Source organism: Pyrgilauda ruficollis, unplaced genomic scaffold (genome assembly GCF_017590135.1).
Source record: "Pyrgilauda ruficollis isolate IOZ18807 unplaced genomic scaffold, ASM1759013v1 scaffold2, whole genome shotgun sequence".
Lineage (NCBI taxonomy): Eukaryota > Metazoa > Chordata > Aves > Passeriformes > Passeridae > Pyrgilauda > Pyrgilauda ruficollis.
The window spans coordinates 11,801,821-11,825,392 of record NW_024519206.1 but is presented as its reverse complement, the minus strand read 5'-3'; the positions used below and the strand labels follow the sequence as shown (position 1 = coordinate 11,825,392).

At 39.2% G+C, this 23,572-nt stretch overlaps 1 protein-coding gene across 5 annotated transcripts in view; it reads right to left on the bottom strand.

Annotated features, from left to right (window-relative positions):
* Window positions 1-643: 643 nt before the first annotated feature.
* The window catches only part of SNX10 (sorting nexin 10), a 35,444-nt gene continuing 12,515 nt past the window's right edge, over window positions 644-23,572 (bottom strand). For 2 of the 5 annotated variants that reach the window (XM_041466359.1, XM_041466360.1), the window contains exons 2-7: window positions 20,320-20,376; window positions 15,067-15,153; window positions 12,346-12,446; window positions 11,671-11,769; window positions 3,588-3,803; window positions 644-3,147 (exon numbers count right to left, since the gene is read on the bottom strand). In XM_041466359.1, the coding sequence (XP_041322293.1) occupies window positions 3,069-3,147; window positions 3,588-3,803; window positions 11,671-11,769; window positions 12,346-12,446; window positions 15,067-15,153; window positions 20,320-20,343 (606 nt within the window). In that variant the 5' untranslated portion in view covers window positions 20,344-20,376 and the 3' untranslated portion in view covers window positions 644-3,068. Of the gene's footprint in view, window positions 3,148-3,587; window positions 3,804-11,670; window positions 11,770-12,345; window positions 12,447-15,066; window positions 15,154-16,918; window positions 17,098-20,319; window positions 20,377-23,572 lie in introns of those variants that run through there. The other 3 variants (XM_041466357.1, XM_041466358.1, XM_041466361.1) reach the window with 3 other exon arrangements.

Below are 23,572 nucleotides of genomic sequence, written 5' to 3'. Positions count from 1 at the left end.
ATACACTGCGATGTAAACAACGATTTTCACTCCAAATACACCATCTTTGTGGAGTTTCTTTGCTATTCTTTTTGTAGAAAATATAAAGAAGTGAAAACCCAAACACAACAGGGTGTGTGTGTGTATACACAATGTGTATATATATCCACACATATATATATACCATATATATATATGTATACATATATTTATGTATATATACACACATTACAAAAATAACTGAAGATTAAATTACACATGGTAAGTCATAAAGTGATTAGGATATTGATATTGAAATAAAGGAAACCTCACTGTCAGGTTTAAACATGAGCTAGAAAGTAGTAACTTGTTTTATTTAATTACTTAAAAGCTTTTAAGAAATCATCATAAAAATGAGGATGTAAAGCTATAAGCAAAAGAGGAAAAAAAGCTTTTGAATGCAGAATTATAGCAATTAGGTATAATGTAATCTGATTACTACTTCTAATTTATAAATTAGGTATTATCCTGTTTAAAAAAAAAAAAGCAAGCAGGAAATGTCAGCATTGTTCAAAACTAAAAAATGAGAATCAAAGTACCAGTGACAACTGATCAAACTGTGTGTCATAGTGCTGAAAAATTACCAAATCATTAAAGTAAAAAAAGACATTAAAATTATTTTTTAACATTTACATTTGTAAAAGTTACATTTAATGTTCCAATGAAACAAAATGCCTTAAAGCCTTTATATGTGATTATATACAGTTGATATATAAAGGAGACATACTAGAGAGCATGGAGTACTTTCCCTCCCCCATTATGAAGTAAAATTCTAGTAACACCAGCTACACAAACAATATTCAAAAGATAAATATTTGAACAAATTTCTGTCAAAGCTGAGAAGAAAGTTATAGTAGTCTTAGATTTTTTTTAACAGAATGACAAAATAAGAGAATAACAAGAGGGCTATTAGAAAACAAATATTTATTTCAGAAACATCTTCATCTGGAAAATACTCGCTGGCATACTGATAAGCTCCTAGAATTAAAAAACACAATTACCCACAAAGGCTCTCCAAACCTTGTGTTTCTGTAATTTTTGCCAGGTACTGAGGACGTGTTAGTAAGCCAGAACTATAAACTGCTTCAAGAATTTAGCTCAAACTTTTGAAATAAAAGAAAAACCTACATTGTCTTAAATAAAAATGGTAATATTCTTCTCAACATTATTCCAGGTTTTCTTTTTAAATCCTTCCCACCTTTTAAATAAATTTACTAAACAATTTTTTTAAATGTGCCATCTTAATAATAAAAAAAAAAAAATCAAGTAATCAAAATCTCTGACTGGCAGTAACAGCTATTTTTAAGCTGCTTTTAGTGATAACTTGTTGCTTTAAGTTACCACTTCTACATTAAAAATAGCATTGCTGCTAACTCACATAGAAGCTGAGATGGTGAGTAGATACATTTGTGCAATTCAGTAAGACCAAGCAAAAAGAAACAAACATATTTATCTCACAAAGTGCTACCATCAACAAAATACAGTGGCTTAAAGTAGTTACCTAAGAGATGTTATTCTCAGGCTACTAAAACCTGTTTCTAAAATTACACAGATTCCCAGCTGGATGCTTTAAAAGAAAAAAAAAAACATGTCCACACATGTTTATGCTACCCCTTACTAGCTGTCTATTTAATAATCTATTGTTTCTGTAATTCACAGGTTTAAAATGCCCCTTCATTGAAAGTAACCACAGTTTTCTTTAAAAAGAAAAGGAAAAAAAAATTCAAAAACAAAAACCAAAAAAAAAGGGGCACGTATTTACATCCATTTCTAGGCTCGTAGCTACTGCACTGAAGTTAAAGGGAGCTTTGCTAGGGTGATCAGACCCCCTAGCTCTTTTTAATAGCAGTTAAATGTCAAATATAAATACAACACCACAGTGAAACATACTCCTTTGACAGGATCTGGGACAAGACACTACACAGCTGCTGTGAACAATAAAGAGCAAAACTGACGCTTAATCAAAATAAGTGTTGGTGGTTAAGAATTGTGTTCAAGCCTGCCTTCTGTTTGTGAAAAAAAGCCAATATTCCAACGTGGTGACTACAGCCACAATGAAATCAGCAGCTCCTGTTGCACATGGAGAGTGGAGAGGGCCACATCCATGCAGGGTGTTCCAGCTGTGTGATTATCATCATCTCACAGAGGGGGACACTCCCCACTTCAGCTGCTGAACTAAAACACCTCTACCAGCACCTTCAAACATAGATACCGAAAGTTAAACATGTTGGGTGAAATCCTGGCCCTAGCGAGGTCAGTGCAAAATTCAGCCATTGGTTTGGATGGACCTCATCCAGGATTTTCACTGGGAATGAGTGTCCATAGTTCCCTGGGAGCTGAGAATCTCCAGCAAGCCTAGAAATGATGTAATTTTTATTTATATTTCTAAACTTCTAAGCAACCATGCTCAAGAATTTTTGCCTTCAGTACTTACGCATGATAAAACCAGTCTTTCCATAAACATTACAGAAGGACCAGAGGAAGATGTATTTATATCTCAAATTGTCAGCAGCATATAGTTTGTACGAATGTTGTTTTGCTGATGTTGCTGAGCTACTTTAAAAAGTGAGTACCTTGGTGGGGTGTGTAATTTCATCACCAATGTCAAATGACTTCTAAAGATGAAACTTCTCTGATGCAAATGACTAAAAGATGCTTTGAATATGTTTGATATGATATATACCAACTTTTAAGGTGAGGAATTAAGTTATCTTTATTTTTCAAATCCAAGACATGCACTCACTGAAGGAATTATTTAAACTGCCACATATGTCAGAAGAGCATGACTTACCCAATACTGAGATTTTTATAGTCACAAAAACATAAATAGGTGGCATGTAGACCTACACCAAGATACATGAACAAAAAATCACCAAAAAGATAGTATCAAGGTCTGTTTTGAGTATTTTGTAAGGACACATGGTTGCATTAACAATGGGTCTTTTAGGTACACGTTACCAGACAGCCCTGCTTGTATGGTACATATAACCAGTAAACAAAGCAGAAACTGCTCTGTACTGTCCTTAAGGGTGCAATACAGGAATGATTTTTCATGATTCTTCAGAAGCTGGGCTTGCTTTACATCCACATGAAATGCTGTCATCACTAGGTCCGAGCCCGGAGGATGAACTGCAGAAAAGGGGAGAGGGGGGAGGAAAAAAAAAAATAAAAGGAGGAAATTGGTTTTCACAACACACTCAAAGCCTGAGTAACAGAGGAGAACTTTAATTATCTCCAGTCACAAAGAGAGACAGGAAATTTGGACTTTTAATTAGCCATTTGGAGTGCAGTTGGATATTTTTTTAGCAAGATAATTTAAACGCGAATAATTCAAGTCTGACTAAATGAAATTCACATAATCAGAATGCAGATAATTGAATTTCTACTGCATTCATTAATTCAGTGTGGAGGTGTGTGTGAAGACTTCTATGATGAGCTGTCACAGCTCAATAAAATCTCAGTCAATTAATTTTTTCATTATCTTAGTATTACATCAACAAAAAAGTGAAGCATGTGCGCGTGTATGTATGGATATATAATCTCAGAAAGTAAGGATATACAGAAATCACCTCTCTGAATCAGAGTCTGCATCGTTTTTTCCTTTTTTTTCCTCTTCATCTTCTATAGGGAAACGTCTGTTCAGAGAGGCGAAACTGAGAATCGCATCAGCAACAGAGAATTTGGTCTGTCCAGAGACACAGGCCTCCATGTCTTCTGGGCTTAGCTGAGTCTGTAGGAAGAGGTGAAGCCTACTATCTGACAGCAATAATGCATCTTGTAGGATCCTGGATAAGGAAAAAAAGGCAAATGTTTATATATAACCTGCACACACACACACACACACATATATAAGCATATATTCTAAAGTGTTTTCCCAGAACAAATTCTAAATGATGTCCCGCTTTTAAAGTTTTCAGATGAATCCTAAATGAGTAACAGAAGGCAATGAACATATTAAAATGATTAGGTGCGTGTTACTTTCTTATTACATTATTTGGAATTTTAGGTGAGTAAAAACATGAAGCTAATAGTTAGGCACATCTGCTATTAGAATAACTTCAAGGACATTTCTTCCATTTAACCATCTGCTATTACCACATGGATCAATTAATGATTTTTAGGCAGTTAGAGGCATATACTCTTACAAAAATTTGGTCTCTCTCTTTTTTTAAATAGCCAAGCTTTTATAAAAATTACGAGTCACCGATTTGTTTGGTGGAGTGAAGAAGTGTGTAAGAGTGTGTAGGCAGAACAAACTTCATACATGTGCAACATTAGGACTTTGGAATACCTGTTAGCAACTGAGCCAACACTAGCCAAAATTATTTACACTGTTGCACTGGTTTTAATTTACTTGCAGATGCTTTTCAGGGACTCTTAAATTTTATTTAATTCCAGCTATTATTTTCAAAAATAGGTTTTAAAATTTGGTTCATATATATTTTAAATTAAGCCTCCAAATAAATTTAGCAAAGAGTATTTACTTAAAACACATGAAAGTAAAGAAAATACAAAACATTCCATTAACACAGAAAGTTGTAGAGAGACTTTTCCAAGGCCTGAGAATTGAGGATCATTGTCTCTATTTTTAAAGAAAAGATACACAACTTTTCTTCAACATTTCTTTAAAGAAGGAATTCTTTACTATACAAATCCTAGAATGATTAACAAGAAACTTCTTCAATTTGTGTGTATTGTAATAAAGACATCAGAGGCTATGACCACACCAAAGAATGCTCCACAGAAAATTATTAAAATATCTTTAAACTTCTCAAAGCTACTCAGACTCAATACTTACCTATTTATACCCATTTAGGCTACAGTTTTTACCAAAAAAGTCATTGCTGTGCAACAGGAAACAAGAGATGACATTAATGTAAGAACTAGTAAGAGCAGGAAGAAATATTGCATTTTAAAGGTACTCTGACTAAAATGAAAAGTGTAACTGATTAGTTCCTTCTCTTGAATAAGATTAATGGTGTGTTTGGACTGTAACGTTTTAAACACAAATACGTTCTGAAAACTGTTCTCTAAAGCGGCCAAGATTACAATAACATTTAATAAACACACAAAAGGATTTCTGGCTTCATTCAAGCCCATAAAAATCTGTCAAATTAAAATAAGTAGTACGAGATATCTACATGAAACCACGAGATACTTGTGTGCATGCACATTTCACTTGCCTAGGTGAACACGCAGTCTCAACCAAATAACTCCAACTCTGACACCTTCCAATGAGGAAATGTCTCCAACGACCCTAATGATCTACCAGCTGTGTGGGAGAAATTGAGTCTCAGAAAGACCAGATTTTGCTGAAGTTCAAAACAAGCACACTTTCACACACAGAGAAAGCCTTTTTAATCCAATCCGAATTCTCACAATTTTAATAGCAAATAGACATCTGTAAAATCAGTGTGGGTAATGTATTAATAGACAGAAAAACTTCTTTGTAGTCTAAAATCCAGCAAAGGCTGTGTAAAATTGATTCAAAACAGAATTTACAGGTCCACACACCTTGACAGCAGCAGCTTCATGATTACAGTTTGAAAAGCCATCATTCAGCAGCCACTAAAAGAGGATTTCAGCCTTGACTCTTGATCAAAACGCACATTCCAAACAAAGACAAACATTGCAACAAAAAGTAGAGGTATCATTCCGAACAATAAATCCACTTTTATAGTTTATTCAATCGGGAGAGTAAATATTCTACTTCTCTTAAAAAAAAAAAAAAAAAAAAAAAAAAAAAAAAAAACCAAACTAAAAACAAAAAGAAGAAAACCAAAAGAAAAATAATGTGCCTGAGTTTCCTGTAGAGTAACTACAGTTACTGTTTTTCCCAGGCACAGTGAGGAGATGCACATTTCTGCAATTCTAACATTTGCGTGTCTAATGCCAAGTAACACAGCAAAAAGCCAAGTCATTAAATTCTTTGAATGGCATTTAGTTTCACAGATTTTCCTCTTGCTGTACCTTCAGAAGTTTCCTGCCAACCAGTGAAAACACGAGTAACTAAGTGTTCATGAGATTACACTACACTTACAGCTCTGTTGCTGTTTGAAATGTATTTTATTTTCTTTATAAAATAACGGGTAATCTTTAAAATTGATTTTAGATGGTTTGAGGCATTACACCAGAGAAGTAATGAGCACTAATGTCAATGATATTGGACACAAATTCATTTTAGCTTTATTTCATGTCCAGTACAATTCTGCTAAGCCTTGAACTGCTAAAGCACTGTTATTAACTCGGCAGTAACCTAACACATGGAACAGCAAACAAAAGTGATAAGAGTACAGACTGATCAGGACCTCAAGGCTACTGTCCTTTTTCTGCAGCTATAATTCAATTTCCAATTTTACTTTACATTGGACTCATTATTTCACAGTAATTTTCTTTTCTGCTTCATAGTGCCATCTGGAGGTGAAGGGAGTGAAGAGAAACCAAGGTGCAGAAATGGAAAGATGTTCATAAAGCTAATCACACCCACACTCATATATGTACATGTGTGTGTTCACTATGTGTTCACATTGAAATACCCAATGCATTTTGCAAGTCATTTAAAACCATCCTGAAAGCAGATATACAAATACCTTTTACCTGGGTGTACCCTCAAAGAATTTCTGTTTTCTCTTAATTAAAAAAATAACTGCTGCTTTTCCCACCCCCTCTGAACCAACAGGTTAGACTGCTTTTTAATTGCAAGCTTCAAGCAATCAAAATGTAAAATAAATGTGTGTAAAACACCCGTAAGTGTTATGCTTTTCCGTTCAAAATACTCTTTCTTCAAGGGAATACCCACACATTTGTCACCAGATGGTACCAGTAGTATTTAGTGCTGCTATAGCAGTTGCTTTCTGAGGGATTTTGCTGTCCTGGGGGCTCACTGTGTGAAGGGCTTGACATTTAAAAAGTAGACTTGGCTTCAAGGACTTAAAAAATGAAAATTACAAACCACCAGCTAACAAATTAAAAAGGCAGGAGGAAGGGAGGAGCATCACAACATCAATGCTCGGGTGTCTTCACGGAGGCTGGACACGTGCGCAGTCGCGGCACAGCAGGCAGCGCTCCCAGCGCTGCTTCTGCACTTTCCCTGCAGCCAGTGCCAGGCAGGGCTGTGCTCACAGTGACGGAAATCAGCGCTACCGGGAGAGTCACGGCTCATGGTAATCATTCCTATAAACTGACTGGGCACACTGAAGAGAACAACAGACCTTCTATGCACGCCTGCAAGAAGAACGAAAGGGTAAACCCTGCAAGTCTTGATCCCATCAGTAGTCATTACTTGTCAGAGATTTCACTCCTCTTGGCCAGACTGCTCACATGCATAATGACTACTTATGTGATTAAGGGGGCTGCAAGATAAGGCTCTACATTAGAATTAGAGATAATAAAGTAATTTTTTATTCACAGCCATGTGAATCTTTGTTTGTAAGCTTTCAGTAAATGCTCGTGATCTCTAGACCTTTAAAGAAGCAAGACTGAAAAACATCACAAGCAGAAGAAATAATGTCATTTTTTAGGAAATGCTGAATACTATGTGAGGAATATTTCTCTTTTCCTGTGTTATGGCAAAAATATTTACAAAAGAAAAAAGCGTGTGTTTTTTGTTATTTGGACAAGGTCCAAAATCTGGTTTTCTTCACCATGATTTTATTATGTATATTATACACTGTTCTGCTGGAGAAAAACAACATATGGCTGAACAGTACAACTTAATCCTAACTAAAGATTTCCTGTATCTACTGTAACCTAATACAATGACAGATGCATACTTGAATGTGTGTGGAAGGTTAACACTCCGATTTTGTTTTCGACAAATTTACTCTGCCCATTTATATCAGCTCACGAGAGCAAGGGAAAAACCCAAGGAGCTGAGAGACGGATGACAGCCTGTGCTGTGGTGCCCTCTACTGAGCATCCAGCCTCTCATCCCCAGCCCACACCAAACAAAGCCCCAGTTTCCTCTTTAAAAAAAAAATGACTTGTGTTTCCTCATTCACTTTTTATATGGGAGGAAATGTTACTGATATCAAGCAACTGTGAAGCAACTGTTGGGTATGTGATAATGTGTGTGGTTAGGAGAAGATTAAGCCACGTGTGCCTGCTACACATTATTCTCTCACCAGATAGGAAATAGAAGCAAGGCTCCACTGGAGAGAGGGAACTTGCCCAAGGTGGTTCCACTGCCCCACCCTGCCAATGCTCCTGCCTGAGCCGCTGGCAGGGGCAAGCTGGCATCCATCCCTTTAGGAGCCAGTCTCCCGCTTTCACATCCCTGAGACAGCACCCACTGGAGACACCTCCAGAAGAGACCTCTGACCCTGCACCAGCTGCAGCTCATGGGACTGTAGTGGAAAAGGCAAGGAGGTGCCTGACACCTTCAGAAAATGGCTCTGCCTTAGGCAGATGAATTTTGGGTGGCTTCCTCACCCTGGCACCCAGCAAGCCCAATACATGGCCTTCTACAGCAGCAACACTGTGGATGCCCTGTATTCCCTGTGAATCCATGCATTTTGTTTCTCAAAATTCACAGTGTCTCCCACTCCATCATAAACTGCATGTCTGAAAAGTAATTGAAGAGTAATCCTTCTCCGTAAATCATGCAAGTTTTTGGGATCCGACTATATTCAGTAAAAAAAGAAAAGTCATCAACTGAACCCAACTTCATTCAAAATGGCTTTGTTAATTTGTTTTCTCATGAGCAAACCCACTTGATCTTCTCTGAGGGTAATCTAATTTCCAAAGTTAGACCTGCACAGCTACAAATGGATGAAAGCAAAGAGGATCTTGCAGAAGCTAAAATTATAAGATAATGTTTTAATTTTGACCTCTGGTTTAAGAATAAACTTTTCTGTGAATTCACAGGCATCCTCAAAGCATGAGGATACTTAGTAGGAAAAACACATAATTTTCCTTATTCTTACAAAGTAATTCATAATTGAAAAGGGGCTAGCTGACTTCCGTTAATGCAAATGGCCTCTTGAAATATTAAATTATGCCCAGACAAGAAGTGAGCTTTACAGCTCTTCATCACTCAGAGATAATAACCTGTAAGACAAGTAGATCTTGCACTGCATTTGTGCAGTAAAACCAAATCAAAATGGGACACCTGTTCCCAGATTTCACCAAAGTCTAGTCCTTAACTTCCCAGCTGTTGGCCTAATTCTTACGCTACTGTGCTCAGCACGGAGAGGCTTCACAAAAGCTCTAAGCACACACTGTGCCCTGTGCTAAATCACCCTGGAGTGGAAAGTGAGGACAACAGAGCTCTTTAGCCATCCACATACAGGCAATACGGAAGTGCTCCCAGGGCCCGAAGCTGAGCACCAGAGAGCCTCCAGCTGCTCAATCCTGGCTCCTCAGGCACATGGCTCCTGCACAGGCAGGCACTACAGCAATCTGGTCACACAGCACAGGGCACAAACCAAGACTTTGAAAGATCTAAACCCCCTCTTCAGAGATGTCCTGGATCCTGCTAACACCCGGGATTCCTGCATCACAGGCAGGCATTTAAAAATATTCCCTGTGAACCTCTCCCCAGACAGATCCACACAGGTTTGAATTGAATTTCTTCCCACTGCCACAAAGAAACACGAGTAGGATTGTGAGCTTGTCATTCCTGGGGTGAATGGAGCTCTCAGCTTAGCAGTTTTGGGTTAGGGTCCCCCCTTTCTAATGTATCAGAACGTGCAGCATCCAGACCCAGAGCTTCAGTAAATTCAAGTGTGTATATTATATGTAATATCTGTGTAACATATGTATATTGTACATATATGCATACTGTACATATAGAACATACATCTATACAGAATGCATGTGTATATTTTACATACATACATACATTATACCTATATATTATACATAGGTATACATATATTTTATACTAACTCTCATTAGGGAGTTCCACAAAATTCAATTTCAGAAGAAGAATCATAACCTTTGGTTCAGCGTCATAAATGGGGGTGGGGGAAAGCATCACGGCAGCTGATCCAATAGGAAGATGCCTGCTGTGAGGAGCAGCAGCAGCACAGCGGAGCCAGCCAGCAGAGGGCAATGGTACAGCACATACGGTGCCAGCACAGTGCACCTCAACACAACCTCTGAAAATTCCTTCCAACTGCTCCCCAGGGCTGAGAGAAAGCTGACACTTTTCTTGCACTCAAGTTCCAACATTTAAATCATTACCTTACAATTGAGTTTCCTCTTTTCCCACTCCTGGACTAACAGCAGCATGATGAAATGCTCCGCATGCTGTCATTTTCTGCTGTCATTATTCATTTAAACTACGGTCACCCACAAAATTGGAGCATGAGGATGTCTTTTAAGATAATCTACCTTTCTGTTTTGCCTTTTGAAGTGCAGACAGCAGTTGTAAACATTCCTGCTGCTGACATACCTTGTTACCAGACTGGCCTCTTTCAAAATGAGAGTGTTTTTTGAAATGCACTGCTCCAAGGGGGAGCACAGCTAAGACAGAACTGCTCAGACACTGGAACCTGAGCTACCACACTCTTCATATTATCACTGACATGCTTCTAGGAGCACAGCCCTTCCATTTCACTGCTTTTCTTTCCTGAGGTGTAAAAATACCCTCTAATCCTTTTCTGCTTTCTCTTCCCTGTCTCACATGCCTTCAGCCAGTATTTATTGGCTGACCTTTTGGCCACAGATCCTATATAACTGCATGCAGAATATTATTCCTGCAGCAGTTAGCTGTCCCTGCCTTCAGCTGCTAAGCCTAACAAATATACCTCGGGACCAATGATTTGTTGTCTATTAGGGAGGCTTATAATACACTGACTGGAAAGAAGATGAATAGTCTCTACTTGCAGTGTTTCACCATACCCTTACCCTGAGCAGCAGCTAAAGACAGCCAGAGGCACACACAGCTCCTGCTCCAGCAGCTGTGAGCAGCCTGCTCTCACATCAGCAGTGCCAGGGCATGACAAGAATGGCAGAGAAAAAGCAGAAAATTACACCAACAGGGGTTCAGCCTCTGCAGAAGGTGAAGTGGTCATAGCAGTGGGATTGAGGGATGCAGTACTGGAACTCAAACACTACTCCCTTGTAATGCAGGTCAGGGTCTAGCTAAACCTGATGAATGATTTTATACAGATTGCAGCTGCACTGAAAATGGTCACAGCTGCTAGAGCTTGCTTATGCTAGTGGGACTGGTAAACAAAGCAATTTGCATTATAGGGAAGCTCTGTGTTAGGAGATCTCACTAGAGAATTCTCCCAGGCTCACAGGGGTTTAGCCCACAAAGACACTGATTTTCCATGAACATAAACGGGGGGGCTTTCTTTGTACAACAATATCCAGCTCCTTACTGAAAGCTAGAAATAGACATCACAGTGAAAGATCTCCCAAACTTAGTATGCAATTGCAAAGTGATTTAAATTTAAGCCTATTATCTATAATCAGTGCAATGAAACACAATGGAAGAGAGCCAGCTGAAGCCTCCTTATAACCAACCAATAGAGCTGAAGTCACGTGTATGAATTATGACAGTGCAAGTAAAAAAATATAACTAAACGTGTAGCATGTACAGATGACCACATGGTGGCTCTCAAGTACCAGAGATGAGCTATTTTAAACCAGAAATTGATGACCTCATAAAAATTCCAACACCTCTGGATAGGCTGTACTCACTTTTCCAGGAATTCTTGCAGACCCTGACGGCGATGGTCCACGTGATTAGGATTGTTCATATTGAAAAAGGGAGTTTTGGATGGCAGTTCAGGTAGCTGTCTTTATAAACAGGAAAAAAATACACAGTTAAAACCAAATGTGAAACAGCAGAGAAAAATGCAGAAAGCAAATGCTAACGCCAAGCATGTTATGGGTTATGTTTCAGAAGCTCTTGAAATCAATTTGGGAACACAAGGTTGAGAAACTGAAGGGCTTCTCACACACCTCAAAGGGGAAAAGTAAATTAATCTGATTTTTCTGGTCCAGTTGTTAAGTCTGCATCCATGTCTGGCTGGGTCTCTTATGGTGCTTGCAAAACCTAAACTTATCGAAGAAGAAAAAGAGGAGGTACAAACACCTACACTAGATTGTTATTTCTGCTACTCGTGCATAGCTAAAGAAAATACAGATCAAGTCTCTTACAAATTAGAAGGGGATTCACCAAAAAAATGCTGTAAGTACAAACCACATTCTTCTGGATTTAAAGCACATAAAATGCATTCTACAGAATAAACCTGTGCTAGTAAGAAACACAGGATACTTTCAAGATCTGATTTCTGTACTTCTCTGAATTACGATTAAACAATCCTTCCCTCCATGACAGATTATTAAACAGCCACATATAAAGTTGCTCACATAAGCACTGCATTGCTCTGAAGCCTCTGTCGGAGCCAAACAAATTCTCGATAGCGTCGTCTAACACAGGATGTTTTCCTTGTAAAGCATATACTGTTTGTCTGTTGGGAAATAAAAAACATTTAATTTGCAAATCAGCTTAAGCTAAAGCGCAGGCATGGTATTAGCAACATATCCAAAATGTTATACTAATGCCCCAGACACCAATGGAAAGCTTGACATTAATTCAGTTTATGTTAAGGACTGTGCTTTACCTCAGGCAGGACTGGTGACAGTTTCTATTGCTTCTCAGGGAAATATTTTTCATTGCTTTCTTTTTAAGAGATTTGAATTAAAGTACAACTTACAGTAACAGGAAAAATACACCTCAGAAAAAAGTTTCAGCAGATAATGCCAATCTTTGCAGGGGAAAAAGATTCTAGCTATTCTAGTTACAATCCTGCAAACAGGTACATAGACTTTTTCCAGTGTGCAGTCCCAACTTAAATCAAACCAAAGAAACCAATGTGACTGCTCTCTGCAAGTAGCACCATTTGGAAATTTTCCCACAGAACACTATTAGTTCACTAGGAAAATGCCAATTCATCAAAAGAGAAACTATTTGTGGAAATTAAATACTTTTGCCAAATTTTCCCACGGAGCATACATTTAGATGAAATCCCATATACCAGACAGGACTCCATTAGTAAACTGCCTGCAGTCCAGCCCACCCTTCCTGCCTGCCAGGAGCTGTAAGTCCAGCCAGCCACAAGATGCAGACTGTAGAGAGCACAAAGATGTCAGCCTCCTGGAACAGAGGAGCACACCCAGGATACCACACAGTTTAAGAAGACAAATGTTCTAAGAGCTGGGTAGAAGGGGAACTTAACTGGCTTAAAAGCCAGGCAGACACAATACGTGGAGTGCACTGAGAAGTCTGGATGGTAGGGCTGACCTAGGGACTTGGTCTCCTAAAGCCCTGCATTGAGGTGGCAGGAAAGTGAGTTGATGCTTAACAGCTTCAGAGATGCCGAGTGATGGATGATACATCACTGTATGCTGGCTTTGACTGGGGGAGAGTTAATTTCCTTCACAGTAGCTGGGGCTGTGTTTTGGATCTGTGCTGAAAACAGTGCTGGTCACACAGGGATGTTTTAGATACTGCTGAGCACTGCTTGCACAGAGGCAGGTCTTTTCTGCTCCTCACCCCAGCCCACCAGCAAGCAGGCTGGGGGTGATGGGAAACTGGGAGGAAACACAGCTGGGACAGCTGATCCCAACTGACCAAAGGGGTATTCCATACTGTATGGAATCATGCTCAGCAACAAACTAGGGTGGAGGCTGGCTGGGGACAACCACTGAGAGACTGGCTGGGCATTGCTTATCTGCTGCTGAGCATATGTTTTCGTTTGCATCACTTGTCTTTCTACAGTTTTATCTATTTTTCTTTTTTAATTTTTAAAATTTTCTTTATTATTTTCCTGTTATTATTACTATTTAATATTATTATTATTAATGTTTTTACTACATCTCAATTATTAAACTGTTCTTATCTCAGCCCATGAGTTTTCTATCTTTCACCCCCCCAGTTCTCCTCTCTCCATCTTGCTGGTGGGGCAGAGGGGATGTGAGCAAGCAGCTGTGTTGTGCTTAGTTGCTGGCTGGAGTTGAATGGAGACACATGGGGTCTAAACAACATCTCCCCAACTCAGCAGTCATTGAGAAAGCCTTAATACACTTTTATTCAGAGGCACTGATGTCTGTGAAACAGTAATACAGCACTCACCCTGCCAAATCTACAGAATTTCTATTTAGCAGAAATGAAAAATGTAATTACTTTGGAAGCGGTACTTGAAGCACATTGCAAATTTAAAAGTTTCACAACTCTGATTGCCACATAGGAGAGAAGTACTTATCACACAGACATTTAATAAGTCATCATTTGACTGCTTGCTCTCATACACTAACTGCTTAACTCTTCCACACAATAAGGAAATGCTTTTGGTCTTGTGCCAAGCATTAATCATGTAACTTGGTGTTCTCGAATACCTTTGTTTTACACTGCAATTAAAATCCTTGGATCTAGATTTGGCAAATTAGGATAATGCCTTCCATACGTCATCCACCAAAGAACAATCAAGAAAACAAAATTATGTATAGGACAGATTTATGGCACAAAAGCACCATAATGCCAAGTGCATTCCCATTAACATAGGGTGGACTACAATCACAAACCCAAACTTTACACATCCAAGCACCACTAAATTAGCATAATATGAATGTCAAGGTACAACTACATTGAAAACAACCACATTGCAGCAACCAATAACTTGGCAAAAAGAACAGAGGAGAATTTAAAGTACAAATAACCAGATAATTACTTGAAAAGGAAGTTATTTTCCCATGAATACCTGAACATCAACATTCTTCTACGACGGCAAGATATCACTGACTCTAAGTCTTCTAGTCGATAAGTAAAGCTAAGGATTGTCTGTTGCAAGGCACTGTGGAATGCACATGTGAACACATTAGGTTCAACCCACGCCAGCTCTGCCAGACCTATGAAATAGCCATTGGCAAACCCACTTTACCTGTTCCACTGCATCCCAGTTGTTAAAAAGAGAATAATAGCCTCCAGCATCTAAGAAGCAGAAATTCCATTTATATCCCAAAGACAACTGTGGCTTGGACAGAAACAGCAATAAGAACCTGAAGAATCTGTTCTCATATTTTTATACTTACGTGAATAAATATCTCATAGTCTATGTAAGAATGCCACGAGTCTTCTTTCTGTATCCTGGGGTCTCGCACCAAGACAGTTACAAATTCCTGTAAGTGCATAATAAAAATCAAGCAATTAATTTCAGAAGACAAACAGCCTTAAAGACTCTTGATTGTTCTGCTGTTCCACAAACTACTGAGTCAGATTAAAAGCTGAACTGCTGTTTTATTGAATTTTGCAACCCTATAAATGGAGAAGCATAAAGCAATGAATCATCTCAGCTACACCACATGTCTGGGAAAGTCCCTGCCAAACTGCTAGCTGAAAAGGAATATTTCAGATTAAGTAACACTGCGAAAAGTCATATATGTTTCATACATGGGAGATGAGATCTTGGCAGTGACAAACTGAAAATCTAACACTCAAAGTCACCCATGTAAAGGAGGAGGCAGGTATTTCAGGCTTTTCCCACATTTGTAATCAACACTGACAAAGAGCACAGCTGCACATGCAACACTGGGGCACTTCTGTTCCATCAACCTGCCCAAGCAACACAGCTACACTGCAGAGCAAAATTCCCCATTTTGAAGGGACAATCATATAGACTATTTGTTGTAGAAGCTGTCATATCTAGCTTACTTCGTTGTGATTTCTACATTTATATAATAATTTAGAAGGATCCCAAAAAAAAGAGAGAGAGCCTGTGGACGTTACTGTAATATAACACTAATAGGAATTGGAAGAGACTGAAAAATTAAATGTTTCTCAATACTCTCAGCTAATGATCAAAATTTTATTGTAGAAAAACAAAACCAAACCAAACCCCAAAATCCTGATAAATCTATATATTCATGTTAGGATAGAAAATATTCCTTAAAAATACAAAGCTCAAAAGTGTGCTTAAATACCTGCTACTTCTGGAGCACACGTAGAGGCTGCCCTACTCCAATTGCTTAAATAAGCTATTCACCCCAAAAGCTAAGCCAACCATTTAGCAAAGACTTAAAGAAAAGTGTATCACTTTAAGCTGTAGATATATTCCCCCTGAGAGGAAGGCACTGCACAAGATCTCCAGGTACAGGAATCAACTGTGGGAGGAATGACAGTGTCTCTGGTAAAAAAAACATGCTTTTTTTAGTGCATATTTGCATAAATCAAGAAATCTTGAACTAGAAAAGCTCTCAAAGTGTGTCTTCCTATGTCCAAACCAAAGACATCAGAAATAAAAGCTTTACTCTTCAGCCAAGTATTCTCCCCTAACACACTCTTGCATGTACCACCACTGCAAACCTTCAGTGGACTGACAGAACAACAGCAACCTTGAAGGGTGAAGATACACTTTTTCCTGAACAGCCATTGCACTCTGTAGTAGCAGGGAGACATTCAGTGTCTGGATGAAATAATTTTCCTTCCTGATTTCCAGGCGTTACTGAGATGGGGAGCCTGTGGCTTGATGGCTGGACACAGCTTTTAGCTTTATGTCACTTAGCCCAGCTCCTGGTGCCAGGGTTATTTTCTGTAAAACTGGTGGCTACCCTTCTGGTGAGTATCATGAACACCTTGCCAAATAAAGCACATTTGAAAGGCTCCTGCCACCTCTGCTGTTTCTTTCATCACTGAAGAGCACCAGAGGGCCAATCCTCCCCTGCAGCTTTTTAACCCCATGCCAGCATGACACAAGAGGAACAAATGATCAAACCTTTAATCATTTCTACCAGCTGAGGGTCATGCCTTTACTTTTACAAAAACACTAGTGGGACATATGAGGAAGTTATTTCTGCTCCAGAGAAGATATTCAGCAATGTGCTGAATACAAGAGAGGACACCATTTTTTGGGTTTTCTCCACCTGCCTCACTGTCTGTAATATTTACCATACACAGGTAGGTAGGTAGATAGATAGAGCAGACTTTCAGGCCCACTGTACCATCTTTTATGTCGCAAGTTTTTGTCTTCCCCAAATTCCTACTTCCCTGTGTCCCAATCTTCTCCAAAGCTGCAGTCACTTCCCAACATACTTTCTTTCTTTTGTTGAGCACTAAATGCATCAATCCTGCAAGTGGAAGAAGAGAAATTATGCTAAAAAGCTTCGAACAGGACACTGCATTCATCTTCCCTTCAACTGCTGCAGCACAGGAGTCACCACCTCAGGCAGCCTGCTTATAACCTGACCTCAGTCTCCTTCTTCTCATCTACTGCTGTATCTGCTTCTTGTTGACTTTCCTTTTGTCCAGGTTCCCCAAACTACCCCATTTCCAAATAACCTTCCATAACCTTCTCCTCGGTACAGAATCAAAACAGTCTTTCAAGTAAAACACTTCTTTCAAACCTTTATAGTACCACAGTATTGTGACTGAAAGCTGCTAATGGATATGCTGTTGATTAGCTACGGCTTACCTTGCAAATCATTCCAGACCACAAGATTTGCACTGGAAAACTTCTGTACCCTTTTAACTTGCAATTAACTAGTTGCTGAGTTTCAACAAGGAGGAAGTTAAAACCCTTCAGACTCTACCTACTAAAGAAATGTGACCTGCTCTATATGCCATGGCAGGAAGTGTCTAAGCAGTAAAGAACTGAGCCGAAAGGAAAAATGATGTGCAGAACAGCAGAGCACCTCAGCAAAATGCAGCCCTCAGACACAGTCACTGTCAGCTTTGATTTGAAACATCAGGATTTCAACAGATGACTGGGTGTTCCTTTTTTTTCCCCCTTATTACTGAAAACATGACAATACTGAGTTTGGAATGAAGCAAGATTAACAGTAAGCAACTAGAAATGAAAAATAAAAATGTACAGCCTTTCTCAAGATTTAAGGTTACTTCCCTTATTCATCTCTTGAATTCAGGAAGTGTTATTCCCATTACAGATTTTGCTGGTCTGAAACAGTGGCATTGCACATGTAGACTGTTCCTTGTCTTGACCTTTAAGTCTTCTCCAGAATACAAGATCCCACTGGGAAAACAGCACTGCTCTAATAAAAGCAGACCTTATCCCCAGTATAAGTGACGATCCACTGCCAGAAAAGTTGCCTATACTTTTGCATCCCTAGAGTAAAGTCAGTATTCACATACAGGCTATGTTATGGTCCAAGCAGAGTTAGGTGGCAGAATACTCAGTTCTCTGTGAGAATGGTGTTATACGCTCAGTCCATTCACTGGTCACAAACAATCAGGAGATTACAGCAATACTGGGTAATAACTGCCTTTCTCTTCTCTCTGTACTCCACTCCCTCCCCATTTTGTTATAAAACTGAGCATACTCTCAATAGATATGTCTGTTCTCAAGTAATGCACTGTCCACCTGGGGGAGGTGACACTGACCTCTCCCTCCCACAGACCACTTGAAGACTAAATCATCTGTCACAAAACTGTATTGCAGTCCAGCTGTACAACGTGGGAGACTCAGTACAAAGACAGCCAAGGTTTCAGGGACTTTTTACTTTTGCCAGCTGCAATCCTGTACAAGGTGTCTTCCTCCCCTTCCCAGTGCTGCTTGGTTTTTCCAGAACTGCAGATCTATCTAGCTATTATGTCACACTACACATATTTTCAGTTTTGTTTGTTTGTTGTTTTTTTTCTTGGTTGCATTGTTGGGTTTTGTTTGAGTGGCACAATACATGATTCGTATATCAATGCATTCAAGAATATGTGCCCTGTAATGCTTCAGAGCAACAATTCTCTCAAAATCAAAATTTGCTGCTGATAGTTAAAAGGCTTGGGCAAGAAGGCCTCTTGCACTGGGAACAGCATATACTCAAGGGAAAGGTACTGAAAGATGTGACACTTCCATTTATTCCTTCTCTCTGGAAACTGCTATATTCAGAGGCAAACAATTTTCTGTCCAGACTGCTAAAGCTATAGCTTTAATATGGATCCCAGCAGACATGCTGACCTAAACATTCTCATGAATATTCAGAATCTTCAAATCTGCCCCAAAAGCAGTCAGAACTACTTAACAAGCAGGAATTGCAGACCAGTTTCTCTGGCTGGATGTGCCTTTTAATTCCAGGCTAAACCAGTTTAAGCATAGCACTGGTGGCTATTTTGCTACCCTGTCCTCAAGACCAGGAGCAGTCCAAGTAGACAGAGTCACACATAAATGAGAAAATGGCCAAAGTGACACCCAAATCTGGACTACAGCTACTCTCTCATGGTTACAGACCTATGCAAAGAACATGAATGTTGACAGGAGACTGCATATATGAGGTCGCATAGACACAAGCATGGAAAAACAAAATGTTACATTTTGGATCTGTCTCAAAAGGAAAAACAACCCATAAAGCAAACACAATAAGCAAACACAATAAATCTTTCTCTTTTAATTTTTCTGTTACTTTTTTTCTTCCCCTTCTCTCTTTTCTTTTGTTGGATATATCTCTGCATAATGCAATGGATTCCTCAGAGAAAAGGATAAGACAGAAGCCTTCCTATATAGAATTTGACCACAAAAAATGTATCTTTCTCAGAAATCTCTTAACATTTTCCTACTAGGAAAACAGGAAATCTGACATGGAAATATCTATTTTTAATATGACGGAAAAATCTACCACAATAAGGAGGAATAAAAACAATCTCACATTGGTTGATTAGTTGTATTAATCATTTCAGCTGCATTTTAATTCAAATGTCTGTGCTCAAGACTGTATCAGGTGATGAGCTTGTGCTCCTATTACACATGTGATTAGTCAATAACCCTTGAAGAGTAATTTTCCACAAAGCTTCCAAGAAAAATAGCATATCCCATCAGGTTGCCTGTTAGTAAAAGGATCAGCCAAAATGGACATGGGACTTTTCATGCTGTGGGTGTTGGCATCTTCACTCCATGCATGCTGTGTATGTAGTAAGACTGATAAGTAACTAAGAGCTGAGACAAAATAATTTGTTGAAACTTTTAATGTTCATTGGACTGAGCAGAAGAGAACATGCAAGTGGGATTCTTGTGGTCCATGCAGCTGGTAATCAGAGCTCAGCCCCAGACCCAAGCATTAGCCCTATAAAATATCTAAAACTGATAAGAAGAAAACTCCATCCAAATCCTTCTCTCCTGTCTCAGTGTGTGAGCCCTTTATGCACAGTCACTTACTCCGAATTAATATCTGATTCTTCTATCAGACTTTAACAGAAGGAACTGGCACTGCATCATTCCAGAATATTCTGTATCCTGGCAACTAAAAGTATGAAGAATACAACCAGTCTTCTCTGATCCATGCAAATCGTAATGAAATTCAATCCACAACTTGAATCTTTTTTATTAAAGCTTAGATACCACTTACCTGTTTTTCATGTTTTGGTGTCATCTTCACTGGTTGGTAGTAAAAAAAAAAATCAACCTGAAAAAAACCAAAACAGAATAGACATCAGATTGGTATTTAGTAGTTATTTAAAGGTCATTATCACTTTGGCCTTTTATTAGTAGACAGTGGAAAAAGCCAGGTTTAGTGCCATATATGGCAGAAAACACATTGCATTACCTCTATCTCAGAATTTATTCATTTTTAAAATAATCCCTTTTTAGAAGCACTGGGCTAGTCCCCTTCTTTACATATTTGTCATACTTGACAGTCCAGTTCATCTCTGGAAGTCAGTGCTTTTCTTCTCTGCTCCAAGAGCCATCTCAGGGTTCATCCCTGCACCCACCTCCCAAGAGCTCCCAAGAGCTCAGCCAGCACTCCCAGTGCACAAACACAGCCAAGGCAGTGCTGCCTGTGCCTCATTCCCAGGTGCCCAAGAACAAGTCTGCAGGACTGCAGCTGAGGTCCAGAGACCCTAGAACATCTGAGTCAGAAGAATCAAATGCCCATCTCAACCATCTTCCTGAAAGTCAGAGAACTGGAGCTGCAAACTGCTTGGATCCTTCAGGAGAGCTAAAACTCAGGCTACATTTCACAGCATCTGTGTTTTCAAACCACCATGCAGAGGAGGGTATAATCAGACCAAATCAAAACATCCTGTCATTAACTTACACTTTAAATCCACTCTCTCACTGAAAATCCCAACAAAATTTTAACTGTGTCTGCAGTCCAATAAACTGGACAGTTTGCTGGGGACAGGTATCCACATGGGAAGAGCAGGACACCTTTATTTACTTGCCAGCTTATATACACACCACCTCCTGTTTAGTGACACAGAGCTTGAAGCTGCTCTTGTTATTATACAGCTACATATTTATGTCAAGCCCAGCCAAGGAGTGCTGAACAACCCACCCCTGCCCAATGCCTCTTACGAACACCTTCAAATTACAGGCTCCACCCATTTTAATAAAACTGGGCACAAAGATAAGCACACATACATTTCTTTGACCAGGAAATTATTCTGAAACAAACACTTTGTTGTCAAATTTCTATAGAGTCAGTCATATCAAAGTAGGATACTCTGTTTCCAAATAAAAATGACCATACATAAGACTTCGTCCTAAAGGGTGTCATTGTACAGTTCCCATCTCCATAAAGATAAGGCTATCATTTCACTTCTATAGCTAGAATGGTACTGAAAAAGTAGGAATATAAAAAACACACTCAAATACTCTTTTTTTTTAAAAAAAAACTCCATTTATATATGCTTAACTAGCATGTATGTTCCAAGCTGAAGTTAAAGAAGAGCACTCAAACACTTGCTGCACAGGCTCAGCAGCATCAAGCATCTCTGCAAGGTGGGGGTAAAAATTTGGCTCACTGGTACTAACTGCTGTTAATGCAAAAGTATAATAGAAACTTTCCTTTTAGGGAGATAATTGGCTTTTTACCTCACAGGAGAGCACAAACACACATCACAGATCTTTAATGGAATTGCACAATCATTTAAGTTGTCTCCAAGATTATCAAGTCCAACCTTAGTACCTTGTCCACTAGACCATGGCCCATGTATAGCTGTTTCCTGAACACTTCTGTGGTGACTCCACCACCACCCTGGACAGTCCATTCCAATGCTTAACAACCCTTTCTGTGAAGAAATTCTTCCTGAGGTCCAACCTGAACCTCCCTTGGTGCAGCTTGAGTCCATGTCCTCTTCCCCTGTCACTGGCTGCCTGGAGAACAAGATGGTCCCCAGGCAGCTACAGCCTCCTTTCAGGCTGTTGTAGAGAGCAGTAAGGCCTCCCCTGAGCCTCCTTTTCCCCAGGCTGAACACCCACAGCTCCCTGAGCTGCCCCTTGTAGGACTCAGTCTCCAGACCCTTCCCCAGCTCCGCTGCCCTTCCCTGGGCTGGCTCCAGCACCTCAATGTCCTTCACAAGTGAGGGTCACAGAACTGGACACAGGATTTGAGGTGCAGCCTCACAAGTGCTGAGTACAGACTAAAAAACCAACTATATTGGGCTTGGGCTGTTTGAAGAAGATTCTTTCTGCTATCTCTCCCCACTGAGTATAGCTGTAAACCTATATAGTTTGATGTAATTTCCCCCCCTTTCTGATCTGGTTGAATGTGCTGTGGTATTTTTTCAAACTGGCAATTCAAATTTTTTTTTCCAGTTATGTATCTTTAGTCCATCAAATTCTGCAGTGTGTTTCTCTCCTGCCTCTAAGCTGATTTAAGTGAGAAAATATGCAAGCCCAAAATATCTCATTCCTAACACTAGCGAATGACGAGGCTGAAATAGCATGTTTCATTTTGTCATGTTTTTCTAATGACTGAGTTATGTGTTGGTGTAGGTTAGCAAGAACACCTTAAATTCCAAACAACCACCACAACTTTAAATATTTAATGGCAAAAAATTAATATTTCAACACCAAAAAGCTTCCTAAAATATTTAAAATACATCTGTTTTTCATCAAGTAATTTGGAAAAAAAAATTAATAATGGAAACGCAAGCCCCCCAAAGCTGCCTTTTTTCACTGATTTCAGTGAGATTGCTCAGTCATGCTGCAGCCACTTGCAAATATACTGAATGCAATATTCTGTCTGGTAGCAAAATATATATTTGGGGCGTCTGTAACACACAGAGAAGCCAGTGAAGCAGAACGCACAGTGAAGCTAGTGAAACTTCTGCTTAAGAAGTTATCTTTGCATCTTGAGAAAAAACTACCCAAAATACCGGTGATGGAGAAAAACAGCCATCAGAAGACAAACAGAAGGCTTTTGGTCTTTTTACTCTAAGCAAAATTTCCTCTGACAGGGAAATGAACAAGTGCTGTGAAACGGAATCAAAAAAGCCAGTGGTCAGTCTACAGTTTTGATAAAACACTCTCTGTTGAGACTGGAAAACCCCCCACATTGCTTTGAGTAAGTTTTTGTTCTGTTTTTGATCCATTATCAGTCTGAAGACTTCTTTTTTCTTTTATTAGTTTCATATACTATATCAACTCCTTCTTGCAGTACGTATTTTTTATGGTTCTTAATTGCATAACCAACAAAACTGCCAGGGAACAGCTCCACAACTGCTAAAAACAGCCACTCAAAAGCAAAAAGATTACGTAGCATGAATTGCCATGCTTCCTGTGCCTGAAAAAAACCAGAAAGAAGAGGGAGGAAAAAACACATGTACTGCAGTACTTTTCTTAGGGAAAACAGATAAACTGCAGTGCTCTTCTTA